Raw genomic sequence first — 17125 nt, 5'->3', positions numbered from 1 at the left:
CTTAAAATCCGCGTAAAAAAAATGTCACTGTGTGTCCAGTGTCACTAAGTGAAGGAATGTGAAGCATTATGATGAAACCATTTGATTTTGGCAACATAAATGTACTGAACGTGTTGCAACCGACATTTCTAGGATGCTTTTCAATACTGGCTGTACATGTGCTAAGACAAGACAAGACATAAATGTACTGAAAACGTGTTGCCTAAATCGAATGGGGTCTGTACATAAGCTATTAGGTCAACCATCGTTTTTTATGGAAAAAAAAATTACTGATGAAATCAAAATGAGTTATTCATCGAATAACTTTTATGAAAATAAATAAAATCCTTTCAATTCTTAGGATAAAAGTTTAGTAGTTTTGACAGCAGGAATAAAAAAAAACCTACCTGGATACCTGGTTGGCTACAGCTTTGATATACCTATGCCTGGCATTTTGTAGAGCTCCATAATCACCAGTCTTGGGCGATGTTCCTTCAGTTTTCCGAACGTTCAGGGCTCCAGGTCTGATTCCACGGCATGCAGACAGCGTGTTCGTGGCCTTTCACGTAGCCGTCGACCTCTATCTGGTTATCTGTTGAATATTGTTTTCGCTATTTTTTCTTCTGACATTCGCACCAAGTCCACTGAAGTCTGCCGCATTTGATACGATTCACAATATTTTCTTCTTTGTACACTTGATACGGCTCGTCATTCATGCGTCGCGCCACACACCATTTGCACTATTTGCAGCAGCAATACGGCTTTTCACTTCACGAGAAACGTCATTGTCACCTGTCACAAGCGTCCCAAGCTAAACAAATTCTTCAACAACTTCAAACACATCCCAATCAAGCAGTACCTCAGCACCAACACCACTAGGTGTACCTTTATCTCTACCCGCAACCATGTATTGTGTTTTAGTAAAGATGATGAGTGAATCTATCCTCGCCGTATCTTTCTTCAGTGGGACAAAAGCCTCCACTACTGCACTGCCATGTGATCCGTAAAACGCTGGAGCATTTGTGACTGTGTGATAATAGTGCTGTTCCTCTGCAAGCCAGAATTCTTATTCGCCTCTTCGAGTGTAATGTTGCACAATAAATTCGAATGTGCATCACCCTGCTTCAATCCACCTAAGGACACAAAACAATGCTGATATTTCGTTTGCAATCCAATTTATCAGGGAATCAATTTTTCTGGAATGCGCATACGAAACAAGCGACAAAAGAGAACCAACGACAAAGCTTTGTTTTTGTCGGAGAAAATAATGACAAAGATCCGATCAATTTTGTCAGCAACAAAAAAGAAGACAATCTTGTTGCTAACTTTTCATCCCGTTATTTTGCATTATTTTTAGAGCAAATTTCGGTTTTATGCTATCATAGTTTCTGCTTTTATGGAAATATTCGAGAATCGAACAATGATTACAAAATTAGCATCGTATTCTCGGAAATATCAAAGCATGCAAGGTAAATGATTCTTGTCATATTGTGTTCGGGTTCTGATAAAGGTTTGTCGCTAGGTGCGCTTGTCAGTAACAAACTCTGTTGATGACAAAGAGTATATTGTTGGGCGTTACTCGAATATTGATTCCCTACAATTTATTGATTCCGAGCCATCAATTGTGGCACGTATCAGCCTGATTAGTTTCACCGGAAAGCCATGTTCAGACAGTATCTGTCACAGCTCATTTATTTTCAATGAGTCATACGCTATCAAGGATCATCTGCAGGCTAAACATCTGACCCGTCGCTGATCGGCCCTTACGAAGACTTGCGTGGTATTCGCCGACGAAGAACTCCTCAAGTGGTCTCAGGCTGAGACGAGACCTGCAAAGACGCTGCTTCTTTTCTCTTGTTTTGACACTTGTTCTTCTTTTCATCACAGTTGACCATCGAGTTTCAACTGTTTACTTGACTGTTTCACCTAAGCCCCAGGTGGACCCTTCTGAGCACAATAAAAGTGTATCCAATTCACGAAATAGTTAATTCATTTCATAAGGATTTTTATACCGGGAACAAAACACAGGTTTATTACTGATTATTAACAAGCTTAACGGAAGGTTTGGAATACTCGTTAAAGTAAAAAAGTCTTGGTAAAACAAAAATGATGTGGAATATTTTATTTGGGATACCAATACTTTCACTCAAAAAGCTGCTGGTTGCACCTGACAGTTCGTGACAGCAGTTGACTGGCAGCAGCTGAAGTTACATTTTTTCCTCTTTGCAGGTCTCGTCTCAGGTCTCAGGCAGTTAAACAGAATACGCGACAGAATTTTGTACGCCGAGACGGGTGATCTTTCTGTAAGTGTCACACTCTAGTCTGCACTCGTATAGATTCTGCATATGAGGCCATCTAACCAGCTGGTAGGCCGTTCTTCATCCTCCAATATTTTCTGAATAATGAACGATGGATTGGAGCAGAAACCCATTTCCAGAGAGAGAGAGAAGCTGGACCGGGATCGCGTCATTCCCATCAGCTTTACTGGTTTCAGCACATTTAGAGCCTTCCTTACCTCATCCACCTCATGATGGTTCTGCAGCTTGACCATCTTCGACTATGTCCATTGAGCCAATGGCATTCCGCTCCTGGCAACATTTTTCTCCTCAATCACTGGCATTCGCCGTCAAAATAAGCATTTCGTTGCTTTCGCTGTGCAATGCCCAACACTTCCTGCGCTGTTGTAGTCATAGTTTCGTGGATATTCTCCCACAATCTGTTAGTGTAACCAGATCGGTTCGCATTTCCTATTCGCTCGTATAGCTTCTGGCGGTACTGCTCAGCAGCTCCTTAAACTGCCAAGTGTTGGATATTGAAACTGTTATTTGTGAATTCGTGACGCTGTTCAATCGCGCTTGAATTTTCAATCAATATAGTGATCCGGGCCTATGAAGGGTCATACGTCTATAACATCCGAGGAATGCCGTCCGTCGATCAGTACGTAGTCTATAAGGAAAAGAAATAAACTTAATTAAATAAAACCGAAAAATAAACTTTATTACTTTTAAACTAGTGTTAGTTTTTCAGTGTCAATAATGATCGAGTGTCCTACGCTAGGAAAGCGGAAAGCGTAAGACAGAATGAACGAAAGGAGGAACGACACGAAAGGCAGAACTACGAAAGGCGGATTCACAAAAGGCAGAATTGCGTTAGGCTGTTTCAATTTCGGCGGACATTTTGAACCAGCTGTAAAATGACCGGCCGTTTAATCTTCTGGTTCAAAATGTCCACCGAAAAATAGCCTAAAGTAACTCTGCTTTTCGTGCTTCTGCCGTCCTCTGTCATAAGATATCTTCTTGCATTAGGCTGGCCAGATACGTGCTTGACTGTTTTTCAATGATTAGAAGCGCAGCGATAAGACTTTGTACAAAGCATACAATGGTAAAGGTAACAGAAATCGAATATCGAGAGTTTCGAGAGTTTGCGGGTGAAAATTTTTCTCACCTTCGAAGCATAGAAATCGTAGCTTACAAAATGTGGAAGTGCATAATGAATACTAAGCTACGCGGTGGCTAACCTGGTGGTGACGGGCGATTAAAATAGATTCAAAGTTGAAATATAAAAAAGGAGAGTGCTTTTAAATAAGGAATCATATTCCCCTCTAACTTAGACCGGGCAGCTGCGAGCATTCAAAGAATAGAATGTATCCTCACTTACTTCAAGCAGACGTCTGTCATTAAATTAGAAATAATATAATTATGCTTTTTGAAGCTCCGCCTTATGTAACAAAGTCTGGCCTTCGAGTTTCTACCTTTTGGGATTCCACCTTCCGTGTTTCAGCCTTTCGTTAGGGTTCCATAATGATGATAACTGATGGTGATTAAGGTCCATGCTCTTGGGTATTATATGATACGTATACGAATGGTCAATTTTGGGATCCGGTTTCTGAGTTTTGAATATTGAAATGTAATTCATATTAGAAGATAATGAATCTGATGTGATTGGATTTTGATGAAAACCCACCATAATTATCATCAAATCACTCACCTCCAATCTAACAAATTGAATCACTACTTTCTCTCCCTCTCTGACCACAGGCATCAACCCTCAGGAACTCCGCGGTAGCCGTACCGGCGTATACATCGGATGCTCCAACTCGGAAACAGAACAGCACTGGTGTGCCGATCCGGATCTTGTGAACGGATACGGTCTGATCGGGTGCGCTCGTGCTATGTTCGCCAACCGGCTGTCGTTCACCTTCGACTTCAAGGGACCCAGTTACGCGGTCGATACGGCCTGTTCGAGTTCGTTGATCGCCATGTCGACGGCGTTCGCCGACATGAAGGCCGGACACTGCGACGCAGCCATCGTGGCTGGATGCGGCCTTATCCTGAAGCCCACCATGTCGTTGCAGTTCAAGAGGCTGAATATGTTGGGAAAGGAGGGAATGTGTAAGGTGTTCGACGAATCCGGTAACGGTTACGTGCGATCTGATGGTTGCGTTGTCACTTTTCTGCAACGTGCTTCTGATTCGCGCCGTATCTACGCCAGTGTTCTAAACGTGCGAATCAATACCGATGGTTACAAAGAACAGGGAATCACCTTCCCGAACGGAGCCATGCAGAAGCGTCTAATTCAAGAAACATACGGCGAGATCAATCTCAATCCAGCTGACGTGGTGTACGTCGAGGCTCACGGTACCGGAACGAAAGTAGGAGATCCTCAAGAGGTGAACAACATTACGGATTTCTTCTGCAAGGACCGGAAAACTCCACTGCTGATCGGTTCGGTCAAGTCGAACATGGGTCATTCGGAACCTGCCTCCGGAGTGTGTTCCATCGCTAAGATGCTGATAGCCATGGAATCTGGAATTATTCCCGGAAATCTCCATTACAAGAATACCAACCCCGACCTGTATGGTCTGATCGACGGCAGCGTGAAGGTCGTTGATCGCAACTTGCCTTGGAACGGTGGAATCATCGGTCTTAACTCGTTCGGATTTGGAGGTGCTAACGCTCATGTGATTTTGAAATCTTTCCCTAAACCAAAGCCTGTTAGCCCGAAAGATGGTTTCCCTAAGCTGGTTCTTTCTTCCGGACGTACCGAAGAAGCTATTGAAGCATTGTTGGATGCAGTTGATACTAATAAGAATGATGAGGAGTTCGTTGGCCTATTGAACGAAATTCATAGCAAGAATATCCCGCTCCATAATTTCCGTGGATACACGGTACTTGGCGAAGGACAAGCCATACGAGAGGTCAACGAAGTGAATGATGACAAACGACCAATCTGGTTCATTTACTCGGGAATGGGATCCCAGTGGGCCAGTATGGCAAGAGAAATGATGCAGGTGGAGGTGTTCAACAACAGTATCCACCGATGTGCTGAGGCTTTGCGTCCGGAGGGAATCGACTTGATCGATGTCTTGACAAAGAGCGACGAATCTCGATTCGATAATATCCTGAACTCGTTCATTTCAATTGCCGCTGTTCAAGTGGCATTGACCGATGTACTGAACCATCTTGGCATCACCCCAGACGGTATGGTTGGACACTCTGTCGGTGAACTGGGATGTGCCTATGCCGATGGGTGCTTCACTCCGGAACAAACGGTTTTGGCTGCGTACTGGCGAGGACGCAGCATTTTGGACACGAAACTGATCCCTGGTTTGATGGCTGCGGTTGGGCTCTCTTGGGAACAGTGTAAGCAGCGTCTCCCGAAAGATATCATTGCCGCTTGTCACAACAGCAGCGACAGTGTGACGGTAAATTGCGTTTTTATTTATGGAAAATGTCCAACTTTATTGAATTTGTTCTATTACAGATTTCTGGACCTGCTGATTCCATCAACAAGTTTGTCGCCGAACTAAATGCCGAAGACATTTTCGCCAAGGCAGTCAAATCTTCCGGCATTGCCTTCCACAGCCGTTACATTGCCGATGCCGCCCCCAAGCTACGCAAATCCTTGGACAAGATTATTCCAAACCCTAAAAACCGTTCACCTCGCTGGATCAGTACCAGTATTCCGGAGGAAGCCTGGAATACCCCACTGGCGCAGCAGTCATCTGCAGCCTACCACGTGAACAACCTGCTGTCGTCTGTTCTGTTTTCCGAGGGATTGCAACATGTGCCCAGCAATGCGATTTGCATCGAAATCGCTCCCCATGGGTTGCTGCAGGCCATTTTGAAGCGTGCCCTCGGAAAGGACGCTACCAACCTGAGTCTGATGAAACGTGGTCACGAAAACAACGTGAACTTCCTTCTGTCCAACATTGGAAAGTGAGTATCATGGATGATGATTGTTTTGTTAACAATGAATCAATCATCTAAATACGTTAAATGTAGCTTCTCAAATGTAGATTTTAACTGAAAATGCTAAGTACTTGAATGTTTGGGGACATATCACACAAGGTTCCTCATTTTCCACGGTTTTATCAGATACAAAAGAAAGCGCATTTTAATCGACCAATCAACGTACTAATAATTGCACTTGTTGTAACATTGATTTATCTGACATTAACAGATTGTATGCTGCTGGAGCTCAACCGCAGGTTCAGAAGCTGTACCGTCCAATCTCTTATCCGGTTGGTCGCGGAACACCTATGTTGAACTCACTCGTCAAATGGGATCATTCGACCAAGTGGTACCTTGCCAAATTTGGTGTTGAAAGTAAGAATCCGAACATATTCTCATAAAAACAACGTATTTACTCATTTTGTGCCCTCCTCCCATAGACAAATCTGGTGAAACAGTTATCGATATCAACTTGGAGAAACCGGATGATGCCTATTTGGCCGGCCATACAATCGACGGGCGTGTCCTCTTCCCTGCAACCGGTTACATGACACTGGCATGGCGTACTTTTGCCAAAATGCGCGGCTCGGACATCGAGAAAACTCCAGTGGTCATTGAGAACGCCGTATTCCATCGTGCAACAATTCTACCGAAGGATGGTTCCGTCAAGTTCGGTGTGAACTTCTTCGATGGCAGCGGAGCCTTCGAGATTTGCGAAGGTGGGTCATTGGCCGTGTCGGGTAAGATCAGTGTTCCCGAAAACATCGAAAGCGAAGAGCTACCGCTGTATCAGATCGATGAGGACAAATCCGGTCTATCTTTGAGCACCAGTGATGCCTACAAAGAGCTGAGATTGAGAGGATACGACTATGGTGGTATATTCCGTGGAGTCACTAAGGCTGATGCTAGCCGAGTCACCGGTGAACTGCAATGGAAGGACAATTGGGTTAGCTTCATGGATACCATGCTGCAGTTCAGCATTCTGGGAAAGAACATGAGAGAATTGTATCTCCCCACAAGAATTGAAAAAATAGTTATCAACCCGGCCCGTCACCTGGACTTGATGAACAATCTCAAATCGAAGAATCTGGACGTTCCTGTAGCCGTTTACAGAAACATTGATGTGATCAAGAGTGGAGGAGTGGAGATGCGCGGATTGAAGGCCACATTAGCTCCGAAACGTTCAGGTTCTCAAGCTCCACCGACCCTTGAGAAGTATGTCTTTGTTCCCAACCTTAACGAAAAGGAGTTAGCCGAGAGTAGTGGTGAAAAGTCAAAGTTCCGCTCAATCTCAACGGCTGTTCATTTGGCAATTGAGAACAGCGCCGGCGCACTAAAGATCAAGGTAGCGGAGGCATGCTTCCAACGTGCACCAGAAAACACCATTGCCGCTACCGTACAAGGCATCATTGAAGGAGAACCAACTTTGGTGAGCGACGTAGCCGTAGTGACCAATTACCAACCAGATGCCCTAACTCAACACTTCGGTGATGGTGGAGTCCGCGTTGTCGCCAAGGACCCTACGGCAGGAGCCATTGAGCAAGGTTGCCACATCGTTATTTCCTATGATATACTTGGACGTCCTGATGCTCAAGTTGTTCTTGGTAATCTACGTGATTCCATCCGTGATGACGGGTTCCTCTTCTTGGAAGAATCTCGCACAAGTTTCGAAGCAACAAAGAAGGGAAAAGCGCTGTTCGATGCACTAAATTTGACAACTGTGACCTACCAATATTTCGAGAAGAAGGTGTTCGTGCTACTCCGTCCTACAAATAATTACGAACAACGAAAGATCACCGTTATAAATGTTACCGAAAAGAACTTCACCTGGGTGGAAGCACTGAAGACCGCTCTGGCAAAGGCTGAGGAAACCAACACTTACGTGTATCTTGTATGCCAGGGTGAAGAGTTGTTCGGCGCTCAAGGTTTCATCAATTGTATCAAGAACGAAGGCGGCGGTAAGTTCGCTCGTATGATCTTTATCCAGGACAAGCGTGCGGAAAAGTTCTCCTTGACCGGCAAATCCTACGTTGAACAGTTGAAGAAAGATCTGATTTGCAACGTGCTGAACTCGAATGGCGTTTGGGGAAGCTTCCGTCACCTGAAGTTGGACAACCAGACCAACGGAACGTCGCTGCAGGTCGAGCATGCTTATGTGAATGCCCTGACTAAGGGCGATTTGGCGAGCTTGAAGTGGATTGAAGGACCACTTTCCCGTGACAGACCAGACCCTAAGGACAAGAAGCAAGAGTTATGTACCGTTTACTATGCCCCAATTAACTTCCGTGATGTCATGTTAATGTCTGGAAAGCTAGGAGTTGATGCTCTGCCAGGCGATCTTCCCACACAGGATTGCATCTTGGGATTGGAGGTAAATGATTTTAAAAGTTTTACTTTAAGGCATGCATATTCACATTGTTCTTTTTTCTACAGTTCTCCGGACGTGACGCATCAGGTCGTCGCATCATGGCCATGGTTCCAGCCAAATCGCTGGCTACGACCTGCGTGGCACACCGAAACATGATGTGGGAGATTCCAGACAACTGGACCATGGAACAAGCCTCAACGGTTCCATGTGTCTATTCCACAGTTTACTACGCATTGGTGGTCCGCGGTCGCATGAAGCGTGGTGAATCTATTCTGATTCATGCCGGATCTGGTGGTGTTGGTCAAGCTGCCATCTCGGTGGCTCTCTCTGCTGGATTGACTGTCTTCACCACAGTCGGTAGCAAGGAAAAGCGTGACTTCTTGAAGCGTACCTTCCCGCAGTTACAAGATCGCAATATCGGCAATTCTCGAGACTGCTCTTTCGAGCAGTTGGTTATGCGCGAGACAAAAGGACAGGGTGTAAATTTGGTGCTGAACTCATTGGCCGACGAGAAACTGCAGGCTTCTGTTAGATGTTTGGGATTAAATGGACGCTTCTTGGAAATCGGAAAATTCGATTTGAGCAACAACAGTCCACTGGGTATGTCCGTGTTCCTGAAGAACACATCCTTCCACGGAATTTTGGTCGACAGCATAATGGACGGTGATGATGCTGTTCTGGCTGAAGTCGTGCAGTTAGTTTCGGAGGGTATCAAGAGCGGTGCGGTTCGCCCTCTACCAACGAGTGTGTTCAGCGACCAACAAGTGGAACAGGCCTTCCGGTAAGATTTCAATTTCCTATGTGCTACATGAAACTAATAAATAAATTTAATTTCCAGATTCATGGCTTCTGGTAAGCACATCGGAAAGGTTGTGCTGAAGATTCGCGACGAGGAGAAGGCCAAGGTTGTCGTTCCATCGCCAAAACTGATTTCGGCTATCCCTCGTACTTACATGCACAAGGAGAAGAGCTACATCCTGATTGGTGGCTTGGGAGGTTTTGGGCTGGAGCTGTCCAATTGGTTGGTGTCTCGTGGAGCTACGAAGATTGTTCTGACGTCGCGCAGTGGTGTCCGAACAGGCTACCAGACTCTGATGATCAAACGTTGGAGCGAACGTGGTGTTACGGTTTCGATTGATACTAACGATGTGACCACTCTGAAGGGAGCACAGAAACTGCTTCAGGCCGCCAATAAGCTGGGACCGGTCGGTGGTGTGTTCAATCTGGCAGCAGTTCTCCGAGATGGTCTACTGGAGAACTCAACTGAGGCTGACTTCAAGACTGTTTGTGTGCCTAAAGTTGACGGAACGAAGAATTTGGATCAAGCTACCCGTGAACTATGCCCGGATCTGGACTACTTCGTCTGCTTCTCAAGTGTTTCTTGTGGCCGAGGAAACATTGGTCAGGTGAATTACGGTCTAGCGAATTCAGCTATGGAGCGAATTTGCGAAGCCCGTCAAGCGGTTGGATTGCCTGGAACTGCCATTCAATGGGGTGCCATTGGAGACACCGGGTTGGTGTTGGAAAATTTGGGTGACAACGACACGGTTGTAGGTGGAACCCTACCTCAAAGAATGCCATCATGTCTTCAGACAATTGACTTCTTCATGCAGCAACCTAGTCCGGTGTTGGCCTCCATGGTTGTGGCTGAAAAACGTAAGGCGGAAACTGGAGGAGCTGGACTGGTTAGCTGCGTAGCCAACATTCTTGGACTGAAGGACACCAAAAACGTATCAGATTCAGCCACACTTGCTGATCTTGGAATGGATTCTTTGATGGGTGCTGAGATCAAACAAACACTTGAGCGAAACTTCGACACTGTTCTTAGTGCAGCTGAAATTCGCATGCTCTCATTCGGCCGTCTTAAGGCATTAGAGAGTGGTGGTGCCGATGCATCTGGAAGCCCTGCTCCCCCTGCAGCTGCTTCGCCCGAACCACAACAAGTTGATCAAAATGGACTGGGAGATGGCACTCAAGTCAGATTCAGCGCAGATCTCATGCCCACGCAGTGTCTTGTTCGATTAGATTCCAAGGCTCCGCCCTCGAGCAAGGATCATCCAGTGTTTATGGTGCATGCCATTGAAGGTGTCATCACGTCCCTAATTCCACTTGCACAAACCCTCCCGGTTCCTGTCTACGGTCTCCAATGTGTAGCGGAAGCCCCTCTAGAATCTCTGGGAACTTTGGCTGCATACTACATCAAGCAAATCCGATCAGTGCAACCAAAGGGACCTTACACCATCGTCGGTTACTCGTTTGGAGCCTCCATTGCCTACGAGATAGTGGCCCAGTTGGAAAATGCCAAAGAAACCTGCAGCCTTCTTTTGTTGGACGGTTCGCCTCGATACATTACGGGCTACACGGACGCACAAAAACAGCGATTCGATAACGGAGAAGCCCTGCAGGCGGAGGACGAAGCCTATGCGCTGGCATTCTTCGCTATGACCTGCGGAAAGCTGGACTACTCGAAAACAGCCCAAGATCTGATTGCCCCGAAAACATGGGAAGCACGATTGCAAAAGTGCGCAGAAATGGTTCGCGTGCGAACACCACAATACTCACAAAAACTGGTAAGTGGTGGGATGGGCGGAGTTTTAATCGACAGTTGAATTAATCGGGAAAAATAATTATCTATTCCAGCTGGAAACGGCAGCCGCTTCGTTTGTACATAAAATTGTTGCTGGTCATCTGTACAAACCCACTTCCAAAATCAATGCCCTGGTGAAACTGGTCAAGCCCACCGAAAATTACGCCAAACTGCAAGGCGATTATGGTCTATCGGAGGTGAGTTTAAAGAATTTTGCTTTTTTGCCGTTCAATTTGTATGCTTTCTATTCTGCCCATGATCGCATATTTGTAACATTTGCATTTTGGTTGATTTTGTAAAACGTTTGTCGATCCTCACCACATACTCCATCATTTCCAGCTTACCACAAATAAGCAAGATAGTAAAGCCTCTTTTGTGGGATTAGATGCAGTAAATTGAGCTTTCTGAACGATTCACAGGCCTTGTACAAAAGGGACAAAAATGCAAGTGTTATAAATATGTATGCGATCATGGGCAGTATTGTTCTATTAAATCTTTCGAGAAGTATGTGTTACCTTATTGCATTTAGAAAACAAATCTCAAAACTTTGATAAATAGATAACTGTAACCCCGCCAGAAAATTTTTAAATTCAGAACTGCTCAAAACAACAGCGAATTTAATAAAACTTTTTGAACTAATCAATTTTATTCCACATTTAATATGCAGCTTTGCACGAAGGACGTCAAGGTGACGACTGTGAAAGGCGACCATCGATCTATCCTGGTGGGCGATTCTATGTTGCAAATCTCCAGCATTCTCCACGAGCTACTCTAAGGCCCTCATCATTCGGTGGGTTAGCGTATCGTCGTCATCATCATCATCATCAACATCACATCGCCTACAGAGACAGGAAGCACTGGCATGGACATTAGTGTACGAAACATCGGAATACTGTAATATGCAACAACCCCTTCCGGGTTCACTCCGTAGGACTAGAGTGAAAGTCAGAAGTTATTCATAATTTATTTTCGTTTTGTTGTGTATAGTTCAAATCTACTTCTCCGACTATGCTATTTAAACTAGTTTGGTTTTAAAACGGTCCGATCCAAACAGAAAAAAAATCTATTGGCAAATGTTAACGCAAGCGTGATTTCTAAAATAAGAAGGATGCAGTTCAAAGGGCGCTATTACTAGACATCTGATCCAGGTCCGTTTCAGGGGTAGTGATATTGTTCTTTGCTGTAGATTCGAAGACACGGAGATGTTCAAAACATAACGTGTTTGATTATTAGTTGTTATTTGTCTTCTTCAGCGGAACCAAAAAAAAAATCAACATGAACATTTAGAAGATCTTATTCGGTTTATCAAATGGACTAAAAAAATTATGTTAGTTGCATAGCAGAAAACATTCCACTCCAAGAGTAGCTATTTCTTAAAAAAACAATACTTTAATTATAAAAAAGTAGCTTTTAGTGAGCAGATGGAATTTTATTCCTTAAGAGTGTAAAAACGTACACAGAAATGACAAAAATAAAATGGGATATATTAACCATGTGTACCAACTTATTCTGTCTTCGAACCAACGAGCTAAAATTTGTCATTTTTTTTCGAATGAAGCAACAATTTTACAAAACAGGGGCATCCAGGTTTAGTATGTAAGGACCATTATCTCATGTTAGCAACAAATCTTCTATATATCCCATAATACTCTTTAGAAAAATGGGATATTTTCAAGAATTCTTACCGGACTTCTCAATATCACATTATCACAAATGATTGCCGTTGCTGTGTGTAAATCACAATTGTTTAATTGTGCACAACTATTGCTATATGTATCACATCTGCACAACGGAAGTAAAATAAGCCTGAAAATCTCAAAGCACCAAAACCTATTATACATTTATATGTAACAGCCACTAACCGTAAGGCTTTTAGTCACATATATAAACACAAAAGTGATGTATGTTGCAAAAAAAAATATTGTTTGTACATTACCTACGTGTACCGTGTAACATCCCAAGTAACTAGTAAGCCGCATATTTAACAAAACCGGCCCTAAAGTGTTAGGTACTTCGATGCTAATAAGTTGATATACAAACTGTACATTTTTACTGAGTGGCGGTTTAGTTGCCTGGGATGCATTTGGTCGAACCAGCCATGATGGCACAGTTGAAAATATGCAAATGTATATTTGTTTCAAATAAAAATATCGTAACAATAATCAATGTAGTGTTTCTCTCTTTATGGAATGCCTTGTTTTGCGATCAGAAACTATTGGGGAAAAGGCTTACTCTTCTTTTTAATTGGCTTTACATTCCACACTGGGACATTGCCGCCTCGCAGCTTAGTGTTCATTAAGCATTTCTACAGTTATTAACTGCGAGGTTTCTAAGCCAATTTACCATTTCTGCATTCGTGTATCATGAGGCTAACACGATGATACTTTTATGCCCAGGGAAGTCGAGACTATTTCTAATCCGAAAATTGTCTAGACCGGCACCGGGAATCGAACCCAGCCACCCTCAGCATGGTCTTGCTTTGTAGCCGTGCATCTTACCCCACGGCTAAGATGGGCCCCGGGAAAGGCGTACGACAAGCAATAAAAAACCACCGTTTTGTGACTACGAAGTTTCTTCTGCTAACAGCGTAACAAAGTCGGGGACAAAAAGGATTATGCAGATCGTTAGAGGTTATTCAGACTACAAGGCACCGAGATTTGTCACTTTTGCAAATGTTTGACCGACAATGTCCAATGTCCATATCTTCTGCAAAGCAAACAAATTGGGTGGATCTGTTATAAATCGCATTTCAGCTTTTCGCAGGATGCCTTCTTCCGCACTGTGCAACAGGCATGGAGTCCATCACCTTGTCGTTTTCCTCGGAGGGAACTTACACATAAGGCTGAAATCTTAAAATTAAGTTCAACTCCGTAAGGAAGGGAATCAGAGGGATTGCCTTTGCGGGCCAACTTTGGGTCCCGCCAGGAGCAGAGCAACAAAGGCTAGTGAAAGGAAGGCTGGCCGGAGGGGCCGCCTTGAAAGAAAACCAAGGGCTTCGCCGATTGACTTAAAACTTAAAATTATCACTTAAAATTTACTTAATATAATAAAATTGAAAGAACAAACGTTGGACATGGGGTGATAATACGGTTTTTGACTGGGATTAGTGCGTTGTAGCTCCGTAAGTTCCTCTGGTGGTCCAGAAGGCATTGATCCAGAAACTTTTCTCCTACTGCTCCGCTGAAGGTTATGTTTTCCGCTGTTTTCCTGGTTCCTAGGTGCGCTGTTCTCCGGTGATAAGTCATCAGCGTCTGAAGGACTGAGTTTAGTTCTCGTATGCCATCAGTTGTACAATTTACCAGCCTTAAATTCGCTGCCCACAAAATCAATCGACCTTTCTTTTGCGAAAGTTTCAGATCGTCAGTTAAAATAGGCGAATTCAGAAGTCCTAAAGTCGGAAGGCGCTTAGTTTGCTCGAGCAGAACTTATCTGTGATCCTTACTCCAAGGATTTAAAAAAATATATATCGATAATGTGGCAGCATCGTTTTTTGCATGTATGACTGGTTTAAAATTGAAGGCGGAAGCCACCCCCCCCCCCTTACCTCCAGCAGAACGGAGGTGAACGATCACTGGGGGCTGGCACTTATAACTTTAGAAGGCCCGTTCGCCTATGGCAATACAGGTCTTATCACCGAAGCAGAGTGTTCGGGGAGCCCGAGAAGAGAACTAGATTTCAAAATATAAACCTGCGTCCTTCAGGAAGCAGATGAGGACTGCCGTTGCAGCTTCTCTGATACTGGCCGGGATACCGTATAACTCCCTGGGACAAAGTGTTCTACACTGTTGGCTACGTTACAGATTACAGATCTCGCAGTGGGCCTCCGCCGAAGTTGTGGGAGACGCTGGTATGTCTGTTCCGGAGTCCGGGGATCACAAATTGCTCCTTTTGGGAAGTTAGGTCACTCCAAGGACCTGTGGAGCCCTTGATTTTCCTAAGAAAAACTGAGTTTTTTGCGTTCCAAAGCGAAGCCCAGTCCTGACCGACGACTTTTTTTGGCCAGTTTTTCACGTCGGCTAGTGGAACGGAGTTATGTAACGTAGACCATGGTATCCAGTATCAACAAGCAAATCAGCAGTGGTGTTCCCCATAACGCCACAATGGCCGGGAATCCAAGCGAAATTGGTATCGGGTCTCATGCCGGCAAGTATTCCCTGGATCCACGGGTGCTTGGGGTACTCACTCTGGAGGGCGGCAACAATCGGCAGAATCGGTGAAAACGACGATCGGCTTATCAGCCGGATTCGTGGAGGCAACAAAAACAGCAGCGGCTTCGGCTAAAAAACATTGTATTGGTGAGACAAGCTCTTAGAATTTGTTAGGTCTTCCGGATCCGATCTAACAAATTCTAAGAGCTCAAAAAACCGAAGGCTCGGTTGGAGACGGAACCATGAGGATATCGGATTTCATGGTTACGAAACCGTGTTGCTGTTGTATTGAAGCGATTGGCGATGGTGAAGTCGATACTATCGGGAGGCATCGGCCAGCTTCTCGCTCCGTGCCAGTGTACCCACACCACTGGGGGGAGACCGGTTCCTGCCACGATTCAAAGGATGCGGTCGGCAGCTCGGCAAAGGAAGCGGCCTTGCAAACGATGATCGTGAGGACTCTATGCCGGAATGGAGTGATTCCGGCATCGACGCAAGCTGCTGGTGTGGAAGAGAGGAGACCGGAAAACCAGTCGGACGAATCTATTGAAGACATGGGGAAAGCACGCTGACGAGGTCCCTTCGTGCAGAAACCGATTAGTTCCAAACCATATAGCAGGCGAATGTCTATTGTTGCTTGGCCTATCTAGCCTGGTGTGTCGGTTGTTGGTACGGTGTTTTGCGGCTAAGGGGCCCCATACACGCTCCGACATGTTGTACAACTTTGACTCGGTCTCCAGGTAAGTTTTTTCGGTCGGAGTGAAGTCGGACCGTCTGTGGGCAAGTTGTACTATCAAACAGTCGTACAACTTGCCCACAGACGGTCCGACTTCACTCCGACCGAACCAAATTTCCTGGAGGCGGAGTCAAAGTTGTACAACATGTCGGAGCGTGTATGGGGTCTCTAAGGTTTTAATCAGATTAACTCACGACCCGGAAAGTTAAGCCGCCTGCGATGTTAACACCAAGAACGCGTACGATTTTTCGTTTGGATATGGGATCATTTTCCAAGCTTGATAGACGGCCCTCCGATTTGATCGCGGCCATGGCAAACATGGACCCGGAAACGAGAAACAGATTTCAATGGAAGAATTAACATTTGAAGTAAACTGCCGTTGGACGCATAAATGTCACATGTTACATCTTAACATTTTTGAGGTTTTGATGTCTAAAGTCATAATTTGATACGTATTTTTGAAATATTTTTTTATAACAGAGGTTTTATTCTAGAGGCCCGTAAAAAAGTGATAAAGAGGAAGCCTTTAACAAACCCATTTGTTTTTGTAAAACTCATAATTATTGTGACATGTTATGGCGATTGGGTCTCCAGTAGCCTTGCGAGCAAAGGCGTAGGATTTCCAATTCGGAGATGGCGAGTTCGATTCTCCGTCCGGTCTATGATGTTTTCGGTTTGGAAACTTTCTCGACACCTGGGCATAGTGTATCCATTGTACTTGCCATACAAGATACATACTCATGCAATGGCGGGCAAAGAAAAGCTTTCAAATAATAACTGAGGAAATGCCAATAGAATACTAAAAAGCAAGCAGAGTTCCTGTTGGAATGAAGAGCCATAGAGGAAGAAGTTATGGCGATTAAATTTATTCAAAGTATGAAACAAGTACAAAGATACAAAGATTAATCAGAAGCTTGTTGCTTCGCCAGAAGATCATTGAAAAACGATTTTTCCTCTTCGGTAACAACAGGTTGAACCACTTTCATTAGAGAAGTTTTCTTTCCTTCTTCAAATCCTTGAGGAGCATTTCTCCAACGTACATTTGTATCAAAAGAGGACGAATCCTTTACAACC

General features: G+C 44.5%; 2 protein-coding genes across 3 annotated transcripts in view; one reads left to right on the top strand and one right to left on the bottom strand.

Moving 5' to 3' along the window:
* The window catches only part of LOC134212535 (exonuclease 3'-5' domain-containing protein 2-like), a 31868-nt gene extending 27861 nt beyond the window's left edge, over window positions 1-4007 (bottom strand). Inside the window, exons 1-2 of the mRNA XM_062690494.1 lie at window positions 3731-4007; window positions 2495-2925 (exon numbers count right to left, since the gene is read on the bottom strand). The gene's annotated coding sequence lies outside the window, so the exon portion shown is untranslated. The remainder of the gene's footprint in view (window positions 1-2494; window positions 2926-3730) is intronic.
* Window positions 1-12657, top strand: part of LOC134212534 (fatty acid synthase) — a 33576-nt gene extending 20919 nt beyond the window's left edge. For both annotated transcript variants that reach the window (XM_062690492.1, XM_062690491.1), the window contains exons 3-10: window positions 4017-5683; window positions 5743-6197; window positions 6442-6587; window positions 6653-8583; window positions 8646-9361; window positions 9419-11150; window positions 11221-11364; window positions 11835-12657. In XM_062690492.1, the coding sequence (XP_062546476.1) occupies window positions 4017-5683; window positions 5743-6197; window positions 6442-6587; window positions 6653-8583; window positions 8646-9361; window positions 9419-11150; window positions 11221-11364; window positions 11835-11942 (6899 nt within the window). In that variant the 3' untranslated portion in view covers window positions 11943-12657. The remainder of the gene's footprint in view (window positions 1-4016; window positions 5684-5742; window positions 6198-6441; window positions 6588-6652; window positions 8584-8645; window positions 9362-9418; window positions 11151-11220; window positions 11365-11834) is intronic.
* The last annotated feature ends 4468 nt before the right edge of the window (window positions 12658-17125 follow it).

Source organism: Armigeres subalbatus, chromosome 2, assembly GCF_024139115.2.
Source record: "Armigeres subalbatus isolate Guangzhou_Male chromosome 2, GZ_Asu_2, whole genome shotgun sequence".
Lineage (NCBI taxonomy): Eukaryota > Metazoa > Arthropoda > Insecta > Diptera > Culicidae > Armigeres > Armigeres subalbatus.
This window is presented reverse-complemented; position numbering and strand designations above follow the sequence as displayed.